The 13,534-nt window shown below is 39.0% G+C and overlaps 1 protein-coding gene across 1 annotated transcript in view; it reads left to right on the top strand.

The window, feature by feature from the left end:
• The first annotated feature begins 354 nt into the window (after window positions 1–354).
• Cryl1 (crystallin lambda 1) overlaps window positions 355–13,534 on the top strand; it is a 142,223-nt gene continuing 129,043 nt past the window's right edge. Inside the window, exons 1-2 of the mRNA XM_046447639.2 lie at window positions 355–610; window positions 11,240–11,347. Coding sequence (XP_046303595.1) covers window positions 570–610; window positions 11,240–11,347 — 149 coding nt within the window. The 5' untranslated portion in view covers window positions 355–569. The remainder of the gene's footprint in view (window positions 611–11,239; window positions 11,348–13,534) is intronic.

Raw genomic sequence — 13,534 nt, 5'->3', positions numbered from 1 at the left:
CTGGAGCCTCAGAACTTGGAAGCAGAATGAATCACTGGTGTAAACCCAGTGTGTATGTACTGAAAAGGTGGCTACTATCCTCAAATGGGAAATACTCGTGAACGTTTCTTTAGGATGCTTTAGTGGTCTAGTCATGTGCCAGCCTGGCAGTCTCTTTCCGTGGACACTGGTTTGTTTCACCGTGCACACTTAGAAACTACAAAATAAACGAATTACTCGCATCAGAAGAGTCTGCTCTTTTCGCTTTCGGTCCTGCGTTCTTGCGTGTTCCTTGGTAATTCCAAGGAATATCCATTTAATAAATGGTGCTCATAACGTAAACGCTCCGTCAGCAGCGCCCTGGGGCGCTAGGGAGAGGGCTGTGTAGCCCAGTGGGGGCCACCGCACTGCCGGCCCCGCCCGCAACCTCGGTGCCACCCCACCAGCGCGTGCGCAGCCAATGGGCGCGGGGCACGCCTCCAACCCCACGGCGCCGGGACCTGCCACCGAGCTCCGCGCAGGACAGCCCCGCCCGTGATTTGGTCTTCGCGCTCGCTGTGACCGTCCCTGGCCCAGTTAGGCTCTTGGCCATGGCGTCTTCAGCGGCCGGCGGGGTGGTGATTGTTGGCAGGTAAAGGGTTCCGAAGTGTCGTGCCATTAACGATGGAGCCTGGGGAGGCGCTGGGGACGCGCTATCCCGCGTTTGGGCCCACGCGTAGCGTCCATCCGGGTGGGCACCCTCCCTGCGAACGGTTGGGTGCGCCAACTTCCCGCCCTCCAAGGGGCTCTTGTTTCTCTTCACGGAGCTGACCAGGCTGGGAAAGTGTCTGGGTCAGCGGCGGTGTCAGGTAGAAGCACCCTGTAGAGTGTTAATGTGAAACTTGGTGCTGATTTACCTGAAGGGTCCGAAAGCTGACGGAGCAGGCTGCGATTGCCGTGCAGTTCCTGGGATCCACCAAATGATGCCGGGCCTATCAGCTAGTCCAATAGGCGCGCAAGGCATTGAGCATAAGGAAAATAAATTTTGGCAATAATCCTGCGATAACTGTATTGTTATTCACAGTTTTTGAATGAGAAAACGGAAATGAAGCAATTTGCCCAAGGTCATAGTAAAAGATGAGAGTAGCCCAGAAAGGAGGGTTCAGGTGCATGCTAGTCAAGGCTGCCTGTAGGGTGCATTCCTGTCTGCTAGGAGGTAATTGGAAGCCCGAACAGCGAATGCGCCTGAACACACCTGGCGCATGAATTGGCGTTTCTGAGGGTGAAGGCCTCATCGGTTTAACAAATAGATTTCTGGTGTGTGCTCCCATGCCCACTTTCTTTTCTTTTTTAAGTTAAGAAGGGGAGGCATATTATATATAACTTTCCATTGGCTAGCTTTCCTTAGCAAGTCTATAAACGTGAAAATACAAATCACATATGTAATCAAATGTTCTAGTAGTTGTTTTAAAGTAAAAAGTAATAGATAAAAGTAGATGCATGCTTATGATCCTAGCTACTTGGGAGGTTGGGGTGAGGGGAGGATTGCTTGAGCTTAGGAATTCAAGGGTAGTTTGGGCAACATAGCAAGACCCTATCTCAAAAAAAAAAAAAAAATTGAAAAATTTTATAGCACGTTTTATTTAACATAGTATCTTTAAAGTGTTATTATTTAAACAAGTATTAAATTTTATAAATGAAATAGTTTACTTTTTTAACATTGTTTTCAAAATCCAGCATATATTTAATACTTTCAGTGCATATGTTTTAGTCAGCTTTTTTTTTTTTTTTAAGCCACTGTGACGGAAACGCCTAACAGGAACAATTTTAGAAGAAGAAAAGTTTATATATGGTTTTAGAGCTCTCATCCATAGACAACCAGCTCCATTGCTCTAGCCCCACATGAGGCAGAACATCATAGTGGAAAGGTATAGTGGAGGAAAGCAGCTCAGAACATGGTAATCAGGAAGAAGAGAGAGCTCTCACTCACCAGAGACAAAATTTAAATCCCAAAGGCCTGCATGCCCCAATGACCAACCTACCCTACCTGCCTACAGTTACTACCCTGTTAATCCCTATTAATGGATTAATGCACTGACAAGGTTAAAGCTTTCATAACCCAATCATTTCACCTGTAAACTTTCTTCATTGTCTCACACATAAGCTTTGGGGCCACTTCATACCTAAAAACCATAACAGATGGAGCTTAACATTCCCTATGACTAATGGCAATCACACTAGACAAGGTTGGTTTAAGCAATGATAGAATCTTTATTAAGAAAGCAGATATTTAAAAAACTTTCTTCTCCCCTCATTTTGTGAAGACTCCTTTAAAAAGTACTTATAGGGCAGGTAGCCTGAGTGGCAAAGTACTTGCCTAGCAGGCATGAGGCCCAGGGTTCTGTTAGGGTAGCTTGCACAAATATCCAGGAGAGACATACCTCTGAGTCAAGCAAAAGTTCCTTGACAGAGAATATCAGCAAGGCTGCCCTTCTGCAAGGTGCAGCAGTCTGCTGAAAAAACTTCTTAACTATATAGTCATGCACAATGAAGTAGTTAAAAAAATAACCTGTCTGGTCCTGTGATTGTTACTTGGTGTCTTTGTTGTGGTTTAGGTAGTTAGGGACTCTTTGGGGCTGAATGAGAAGGTCAGGCTTGGGTGGGCTTTTCAAAATGGAGTTACTTTGGCCTAAGGACCTAACAGCTTCTATGCCTAGCACTGCAAAACAAAAAACTTCTAATTATTTTCAAAATGCAGGTCAAGCTGTGAGAGGAGGTTTGCTTAATGAGACCAAACTGTGGAAAGTCTTTGACCTTTAGCTGTTGTAGGCCAATCAAGGGTCTCCACTTTTCTAACTTTGTGTAGCCTGAGGCTTACTTCATCCCCTTGCCTGACACCTTCTGTTTCCTTTGATACTTTCACCATGTGGCTGACCTGGGATGTAAGAGAACCTAGTACAGAGAGTGGTCTGGTGCCACGCAGGTGAAGGCTTTTACAGCTTGAGATGAGGTGGGCCATTTTGTGGGGTTGCATTGTTTTCTTAAATGAAAAAGTGGAAAGAAAGATACTTTTATTTTAGAAAATATCCTTATGGATTACATCATACATATATGCATAATACAAAAATGCTAAATATATAACTCAATGAATTATCACAGAGTGAATATACTGCTGAAACCCCCATGGTGAAAATGTTCTTCAGTCTGAAGTTAGACTCTGTTAAGGATTTCTTTTGTGGTTAAATAATTTATGATAATAGTGACAGGAAAGAAAAGTCTTTAAAGGTGATTACTGGTCAGTTGGAAACAAGCATGAATGTTCATTGGGCTATAGACATCCCTTCGTATCCATGGGAGATTGTTCCAAGGTTCCTGAGGATGACGATACCAAATCTGCTCATGTTCAAGTCCTTTATATAAAATAGTGTTGGATTTACATAGAACCTATACAACCTTCCTGTACAGATAACTTATAATACTTGATACAATATAAATGCTATGTAAATAGTTGTTATTGATTGAGGACACAACTCAATCATAGAGTATTTGTCTAACATGCTCAGAGCTTCAGGTTAGATCCCCAGCACCCTAAGAAAAGAATAAAAAGTTGTTGTATTGTTTAGAAAATAACAGTAAGAAAAAAAAGTCTGTACATGTTCAATATTGATGCAATTTTTTCCCTGAATATTTCAATCCATAGGTATGGATGGCTGACTGTATATTCTTGCTGTCCAAGTTGGTAGCCACTATCACATTTTGATAGTGAGTACTTGAACTTGTCTAGCTTTAGTACTGCTGATTTCCTGAGTTTTAACATTTATTTGACTTTAATTAATTCTAATTTAAATAGCTACATGTGGCTAGAGTATAGTGTATTTATCAGTACATGTCTAGAATCCTGAGAGTGTCACTAAGAATTCACATGTATATAATATGCACATTTTATTTCATATTATAGAAGAATATGGAGTAAATGAGATATAATATCCTATTCCTTTATCCAGAGCTCCAGTGAAAGTGATTTTAATTGTGTGTGCAACAAATGGCTTCACATAAGATACTTTGTAATAAGATGGTGACCTTCTCTGTGACCCCTTTAATGTACTTGAGGCTTAGCTCAAGTGAGTATTGTGTGAGAGCTTTGAAGCTTGGCCAGCACTTCTGTGGCATTAGAGGATTTTCAAGTCTATACAAGGCATGCCAGGGTCTTCCTTTCACCAGTTTGGGCCAGTTCTAACAGAAGCTGTTAGTCTCTGCTATGAGACATCTCCTATGTTCACAGTGGCCACTGTATAGATGGGAGATGGAGTGGGGAGAATACTTCTGGATCCTACCCTAAGACTGCTCTTGAAGGCTCCCTGCCACCAAACTGCTTTCAGGTTTGAGACAAGCTTGCCCTCCCCTCTCTGCTCTCATGTGTTCCATCTGTTGGAGTGCTAATAACTTAGTCTGCTACTGTTTCATGGATGCTGGCTTAGGACATCAGTCTTCCGGATCAGTGACAAAGGACTTCACTAATCATGGTGTAGCAGGTGGCATGAGTATCATATAGACATAATTTATTGTGCTTTGCTTTATTGTTCTTCACAGATATTGTTTTAAGCAATAAAATATCTTTTAATTAAGGGATATACATTGGGTTTTTTTTTTTTTTTTTTTAAGACACAATGTAAGACTGCAGTAAACACAACCTCTTTTTTGTGTCTGGTGGTGGGGATTTAACCAAGGGACTTGAGCATTTTAGGCAAGTGCTCTACCACTGAGCCACATCTTCCTAAACATAACTTTGAAATGGGAAATTCATGTGACTTGCTTTATTGTGAAATTAGCTTATTTGTGGTGGTCTGGAACTGAACCTATAATATCTCTGAAGTATGCCTATATTTTCATTGGTTTCCCTTCTCTTAGAGTCACATGGGGTGCATGAAGGGCCTGTGTGGATTTCAAGAGAATACTGAGTTTAGGGACACCTACATTTTTATAGTAAGCAATAAACGATTCTGCTCTTTGTCCTCTCTCAAGGTTTCTTGCTGCATACATAACTCTAAGAAGTAGTCCTGGTGAAGAATGGCCAGAGCCTTGTAGTCTTAGCATACCCAGCAAGACATGTAAGAGCTCATGGAAGAAGTCTTCCAATACAGAATCCTTGGCTCTGTCTACACATCCTCTTGACACCTCTGAAATGGAGGATATATTGCTGCTACTGCATTTATTAGATTAGGACCTGATGCCTGCTTCACATTTTCAGGAGCTTTCAATTTAGAGAAACCCTAGAGAACTTTTTTGATTTGTCTTTGAATTGTCTGAGGAGTACTCAGGACAGCTTGTGGATAAAATGCAACTTGATTTTGATATTATAAGTAGAATTTGAAAATTTCAGGATTGGGGGCTGGGGATGTGGCTCAAGTGGTAGCGCGCTCGCCTGGCATGTGTGCGGCCCCGGTTCGATCCTCAGCACCACATACAAATAAAGATGTTGTGTCCGCCGAAAACTGAAAAATGAATATTAAAAATTAAAAAAAATAAAGTTAAAAAAAAAGAAAATTTCAGGATTGGAAGAGAGATGGGGCCCAATCCACACATCCAATGAACACTTGATGTCATTGTCTCTGCCCGTGATTATCCTGCTTCTGTTTGGGTACCTTTAGTTTCAAGGATTTTTCTGTCTCAATGTTTGATTACGGGGACTGCCTTTTCCTGGCCAACAGCAAGCATCAGTATAAGACTCAAGCAATGGAAATAGGTGCAGTAACCCCAAATCAGCCTTGTGCTTCCTCAAGCTTATCAGTTTCCCTTACCCAGAGGATCAGACCCTTCAACATGCAAATATATAGTTTTTCTTCTAAATTGATCCCATTTCTCCCCCTGGTTACCACCACATTTTCTGTCTAAACTTAGTAAAATGATCTGTATTCTGTCTCCAGTTTCTTTCTTCCCATTATCTATCTTTTGACTTTGTATTATGGAAAAATTTCAAACCATATTTAAGTTGAGAGAATAATATGGTGAACCCTTATGTACCTGTACCCTGCCCCCAACATCAACAGTTACTAACACAGAGGTAATCTAGTTTCTTTTATACTCTCCTCTTTGGAGTATTTTGAACAAATTCCAGACATATCATTTCATCTATGACTATATCAGCATGTATATCTAAAGGATACAGACTCTTTTACAAATACATAATAGCAATGCTATCATCATAGGCAAAATATTAACAGAATTCCTTAACATCTTTAAGCATTTCCTCTGCATTCAGAATTTCCCTTATTATCTTTTAACACCTAGTTTGATTGATTCAGATGCCAAATAAGGCCCACATGTTATATTTGATGCTATTGTTTATTGATGCTTCCAAGCTATAGATTTCTCAGCCCTTTTTTAAATATTTATTTTTTAGTTATAGCTGGACAAAATTTCTTTATTTTTATGTGGTGCTGAGGTTTGAACCCAGTGCCTCACGCATGCTAGACGAGCATGCTAGGCGAGTGCTCTACCTCTGAGCCACAACCACAGCCCCATCTCATCCCTCTTTTTTAAAAACAAATTTATTGAAGTTTATTTGTTGAAGAACATGAATCATTTGTCCTGTATAATCTTCCATGTAGGATGTGAAAAGTAAAAGAATTGAGGATGATGCTAAGTTATTTTTGGAGAGCAAGAAAGGATGAAGGTGTCATTAATTCTATAGGAAAAGATTTTAAGAGTGATAATCAGGAGTTCAATATAGGGTATTTTAATTGTGAGATGTTTAACAAATAGATCAAGCAAAACAACAGAGTAAAGTCTTTAGTTCAGGGCCAACGTCTGGGCTGGAACAAGAATGTGGGGTATTTAGTAGTGCAAGACGTGAGATCTCTAAGAAACAGAGACTTAGGACACTCCAACTTTAATGGGGAAAGATAACCCAGTGAGATTTTGTTGAATGTGTCCCTAGAGTGTTATTTACCATGTTCCTTTATCTTTCATTCTTGAGACTGGAGTTAGATCCAGGGGTTCATTTTATCTTACACCCACCTAAGGCAGGCTTTCCTTGCCATCAGGTGACAAAAAGTTCTCTTATCATGGTTCCCCACTCCCATTCATCCTGCTAAACCCAATAGCCAATTCTCAGTCCAAATTCTACTTGATTACTGGGTTTTGACCCAGATGGACAATCTCTTCTCCTTGAGGCTCTCTTCACTTCCTAACCCTCTCATCTGGTTATCTGTCCCCATTAAGTTGGAATGTCCTAAGTCTCCATTCCTTAGAGATCTCACATATCACACATGACTAAATACCCCACATTCATGTTCCAGCCCAGATACTGGCCCTGAACTGAGGACTTTATCCAGTTGTTTTGCTTGATCTATTTGTTAGACATCTCACAATTAAAACACCCTATATTGAACTCCTGAATGTCTCCTAAAATCTTCTCCTATAGAATTAATGACATCTTCATCCTTTCTTGCTCTCCAAAAATAACTTGGCATCATCCTCAATTCTTTCACTTTTCATACCCTACATGGAACCCACTAGCAATTCTCTTTGGCTATACCTTGAATATATTATATATTCAAAACTCAGCTAACCACCAATCATCCCTTCTGCTTCTATCTTCTTCCAACCTACCGTCATATCCTGCAGCAAGCTCTGGACTCTGAACTGGTCTTTTTATTTCCATCTTTGCCTTTCTTCAGTACATATGCTGCTTGGCTTACAATGGGGTCACAATCCAATGAACCATCATAAGGTGAAAATATCAGAAGTGTAAAATGCACTTACTACTTCCAGCCTACTAAACCTCATAACTTAGCAGCACAGCACTGTAGACTGTTGGTTGTTTCCCCCTTGTGATCACGGGACTGATTGGTAATTGCTGCCACCCAACATCATGAAAGAGGTTTGGACTTTATAGCACTAGCCTGGGAAGAGATCCAAATTCAGACTTCCAAGTTTGATTTCAACTGAATGCCTTTTGCTTTTGTACCATCACAAAGTCAAGCCATCATAAGTTAGGCACTATGTATTTTTAAGAAAACATCTAGAAAGTTCCTTTTAAAACTTAAATCAATTCATGTCTTTCATATAAAACATTCTGTTAGATACTCATCTCATACATATGAGTAAATATCTAAATCCCTCTGTGGTCTCTGAGACACTATGTATGTAACCAGTTCACCTTCCCTTCCAACCTTTGGACTTCATTCCTTACCCACCCTCTCCTTCCACCTCCACTGCAGCTGCCCATCAGACTTACAGTCATTCTCTCCCTGCCAAGGACACTTTTCTTACAGATATACTCATGGCTTGGCCCTTTACCTTCTTCAACTCTGCTAAAATATTACCTTGCCAGTGAGTCATTCCCTGGTAGTGCTTATAAAATTTCTCTGCCTTCCAGTTTCTACTTCCTACTTTTAGTCCCTCTTGTCATTTTCTTTTTTTTTCCTTAGAACTTTTACTTATTTACAATAAACTAGGCTTATAGCCCACTCTAAGCTCCTGGCATCAGGCTATAGAATAGTGCCTGACACATAGTAGGCACTCTTTACCTACCTCCGGAGTAAATCACTGTTGCCTTCATCTTCATTCCATGGGAAGAGCTTGCTGACCATTATCTAGTGTTTGTCATTAAGGCATGTCAGCGTTTTTGTTGTCAACAACTAACATTTATCAAGCTGTACAATGTGCCAGGAATACAAAGGTGAGCAAGATAGTTCCCAGTGCATAGAGCTTACCTTATTGAACGAACAAAAAACAAGTTCATATTGTGGACAAGTGTTGCTTTGCCCCCACTTCCCTGCACAAAACTTACTGTGGTTTTTTCTCATGCACTTAGAAATCCTTTATGAAATATCTAACAGTTCACAACAAAAAAGAGGAGTGTTCAATATCCCAGACCTGGAGATGGAAGTGAGATCTTGCACTGGTCATTTTCTCCCTGTATCTTCATTCAGTCCTACATATGCCTATACATGTCCTGCTTCATCCAGCTTCCCTACATTAATATGGTACAATGTGTTACAATTAACGAACTATTACATTGTCACCCACTAATAGTGTTTATTAATAGTTAATTAAAAGTAATATCCTTTGAAATTCTGATCTCCATAGTTTTTACCTGATGTCCTTTTTCTGTCCAGGATGCCAAATCACATTTACAGTTTTCTCTCTATATCCTTGAGTTCCACATCTGTTGATTTAACCAACCATGGATTGATAATATTTGCAAAAAAAAAAATTGTGCCTACACTGGACATGTAACAATAACATTCCTTGTCATTGTTTTCTAAACAATATAGTATAACAACTATTTACATAGCATTCACATTGTGTTAAGTATTATAAGTCATCTAGAGATGATTCCTGAATATGCACATAGATTATATGCAAATACTATTCCATTTTTTGTAAGGAATTTGAGCATTCTCTGAGCTGGCAGAAGGGGGTCCTAGAACCTCTCTCTCATTCATACCAAGTGACTGCTGTACTTGTCATTTCTCTTTTGACTCCTCTGTGACATTTCCTTGGACTTTCCTTGCTTTTGATGACCTTGACAGTTTTGAGGAATATTAGTCATGTAGTTGTCGAATGTCCCTCTGTTGAGATTTGCCTAATGTTCTTCTCATGACTAAGCTGGGGTTGTGGTAGGAAGACCACAGAAGTAAATTTCTATTCTCATCACATATCAAGGTATCACGACATACTTTCATTATGATTCATTGCTGTTGATATTAACCTTGACCACCTGGCTGAGCTAGTGGTTCAGTTTCCTCCACGGCTAAGTTATTCTTTTGTTTCCTCTTTCCACACTGTACTCTTGGGAAAGAAGTTGCTTTGCATAGGGTGGAAAATGATGTTCCATTTCTCTGAGGACAGTGTAGCTAAATAAATTATTTGGAATTCTTCTGCAAGGGAAATGTGACTTTTCCAACATTTATTTATTTATTCAAACATTTATTTTTATCAGTATGAACTTTTGAATATGTATTCTATAGTTTGTATTATAATAAAAAAAACTGGCTCAATTTGTTCCAGTTTTAGCCATTGGGCGCTCTTCTAGTGGTTTCTTGTATCCCTTTGATGTATCTTATCAATGTAGATTTTTTTGTTTTTGTTTTTTAACATTTACTTGCTGGTACTACAGATTGCTCCAGGCTTATCTTATATGGCTCAGCTCTAGAATTTGTCATTTCTCCAAGGAGTACTGCTTTCTTTTATGGGAGAATAGTATTAGAAATCAAGAATTGGACTCTAGATGTGTTCTGTACATTTGTCTTTAACCCTTTAAACAATCCCATATGTGCTCTTTATAATTCTTTTGTCTTTTTATTTTCCAATAAGTCTGAAGCAGTGGGTGAAGAGTAGGGGTTAAGTGTAAGGACTCAAGAGACCTCTTGGCTTCATCTCTTAGCTCCAGCATGGATAGCCTGTGTGGAAGTAATTCTTCTGTGCCTCAGAGGAAATAATGATAGTACATACATTGTAAGGTGTTATAAAGACTAAGAGAGGTAAGACCTGAGTTTTTAATGGTGCCAGCACCTAATCCATGCTCATGCTGTTGTGGTAGCAGTTAATTATTTGAAGAGGACAGCAAATACACTCAAAAATCTTTCTATATTTATGGGAGATTGATTCTAGGACCCCCATGGTAACAAAATCTGCAGATGTTCAAGTTGTTTTTATACAATGGTATAATACTTACATAAAGACTCAATGAATTTAAATGCCTAGTAAAATGTAATGTAACTTGTGGTTGTACTGCATTGTTTAGAGAATAATGAGAAGAAAAATGTCTACACATGTTTAGTACAGATGTAGTTTTCTTTTTTTTTTTCCCGTAAGTATTTTTAATCCATGGTTGGTTGAATCCTCAGATGTAGAACCCAGGGATACAAGGGCTGGCTGTACTATCTCTCTTGTTCAAGTTAGGTGACTTGCCTAAGACAGTGGTCAAATGGGGGTTCAACTAAGGACCTTTTGCCTCATGTCACCCTGCTACCTCCCGACTGTAATTTTTTTGTTTCAGTGCACGAGCACATGATGAATACTCCACATACCGCCACATTCCCTGTGGAATACTGATCTTGGCACTTGTGTTGGGGACTCAGGAGTTCCTGGGTAGAAACAGATAACATTTTAAACAAATACAGTTATCAAGATGTGCACTTTAAAGAGATTTATTAAATATTGTAGGAATGGGATACTGTATAATTTTGAAAAGTTTCTTCTGGATTAAGAATGAAAAGACGTTCAGTTATTAAATTAATTTGAATCATTTCTTAATTTTCTCTCCCTGTAGTGGACTCATTGGACGAAGCTGGGCTATGTTGTTTGCCAGTGGAGGCTTCAAGGTGAAACTCTATGATATTGAGCAAGAACAGATAACAAATGCCCTGGAAAACATCAGGTAGGCTAGCTGACGCCTTCTGGGAGGAGTTGGAATGGTCCTGTTCCTTTTAGTTGGTCTTGTTTATCAGATTCTCAAGGCTATAAATATCTGTGATTGTACATTTTCATTTGATACAGCTCTTGGAGTGCCTCTGAACCAATAGAGGTCAGGTGTAAGGTGGCTAGAATGTGAATTTAGACTGGAAAGGAGACTTCCATTGTTAGGAAAGGCCCATTCAGATTGAAAAGATTTAAGAGGGGGGAAAAGAGGAGCTGAATGTAAATGTCAGGACTTAATCCCAATTGAGTTGGGGACTTCCTTATTATGTCACACAGGGGTAGAGAGCTGGGACTTTTTCTTGTTCCCTCTGTAGGATAAGCCAGTGTCCAGCAGGTGATAATCAGAGCTTCATGGGCATTACCTTTTAGGAACAGAGGTTCTAAGCATTGTTTTGACCTATTGATCTAATAATGGTGGTAGGCCCCAGATGAAAACATCCTGAATTTTAATTAGGGTTTAGAACTCATGTGAGAGGACAGAACTGTAGTCACTCTTGTGGGTGTTAGTAATTGTGACAACTGTACTAGTTAAAGGCATGAGAGTGGATGAACTTACCAAAAACTGAGGACTGAGGTTGAGGAGTGGAAGTCACAGTGGGCAGAAGAAGTATAGGAACCAAAGACAAAGGCCAAGAATAAGGGAGGTCAAAGATATAGGAACCAAACTAATGCCCTGGTCTGTCTGACTTCAAAGACATGTTAAGCATCTTCAACATCCATTTATACCATATGCTTTATAGAGATTCTTCAAACAATACTTTTAATATAATATTTGGCACATGCAAAAGAATAGATCATGTATATAAGTTTAGGAAGAAGAATAATGAAATAATTATCCATGACCCTCCACCCAACTTAAAATTTAGAACATTACCAATACTTGTATGTACCTTTTGGATCTCATCCCCCTGACCTCCTATCAGAGGTAAAAAATATTATTTATTTGTATTTACCATTTTCGTTGTCCTAAAAACACTTATATACATGTCCCTCAATAACATACTGTTTAGTTTTGCTTTCTTTTGTGTTTTATATGAATATTGCTGAGATCCACCCAAGTTTTTGCTTATAGCTCTAGTGCATGTATTTTTACTGCTATACCATATTCTGTTGTGTGAATTTTCTATAAATTATTTATCTGTTATCCTCTTGGAATATTATAGCTTTTCCCAGTTTAAGCTATTGTAAATAATGTTAACTATTAATATTCTTATATTTTTGTATATTCTATGTTTCTTATTATTTTTCTTGTATATTCTGTGTTTCCTAATGTATAAGTGCAGGAGTTTCTATAAGTACATACCTAGCAGGGAGACCACTGGGTCTGTTTTACCTGAAGGAGTTCTGATAGCCTAGATATTGGACCATCTCTTTCTACCTTCATTTTTTTAAATGTTATAGTAGTATCTTTATTGACTTGGAAAGACATTTATGCTGTATCTTTTTTTGGGGGGGGGATATGAATTCTTATTTTTCCACTTGTACAGATTGCAGTATCACATTGGTTTTACAGCCACATTTATACATACAGCCATACTAGTGTTTACCTTCATTTCTAAAAACTTTTATTTCACGTTTTCTCTCTCCCTATGTTTTCAGAATACATTCTGGATATGTTCTTTAGATTTTTCTTCATTTCATCAATTCTCTTTATAGTTGTGTTTAATCTGTTGTTTAGACCATCTACTGAGTTTATTTGAATAATTTAGTTTTTCATTTTTAAAGTTTGCTTTGCCTCTTCTGTAGATATATCAGTCTCAAATGGCTTGCTTATTTTTTGTGGTTCCATTTCTCAAATCATCAACTATTTAATACATAATTGCTTTGTACAATGTATCTGATAATTCCAGTTCCTGAGAGTGTCTTAGATTCATCAGAATCAGATCCTAAGATGCAGATTCCTGGGCAAGTGATTTATTAAGGTGGAGCTCCCAGGATAAAGCAGTAAGGGAGGAGTGAAGATAAGATAAAGAAGAGATAGAAACCAATTAAGGTTGTGATTTCAGAAGTCTGGGGCTCAACACAATCCCCTGGGAGATCTAGAGTGTGGAGTGAACTGTAAAGTTTGTCCTCACTCAAGGCAAGGGAGCTGGACTGTCATAGTCCTGACAATGGTCAGACACTGACAATGGTCCTTCCTGGATGG

This window comes from Marmota monax, unplaced genomic scaffold, assembly GCF_021218885.2.
Source record: "Marmota monax isolate L192 unplaced genomic scaffold, Marmota_monax_Labrador192_F-V1.1 WCK01_AAM20220418_F8-fsc00043, whole genome shotgun sequence".
NCBI lineage: Eukaryota > Metazoa > Chordata > Mammalia > Rodentia > Sciuridae > Marmota > Marmota monax.
This window is presented reverse-complemented; position numbering and strand designations above follow the sequence as displayed.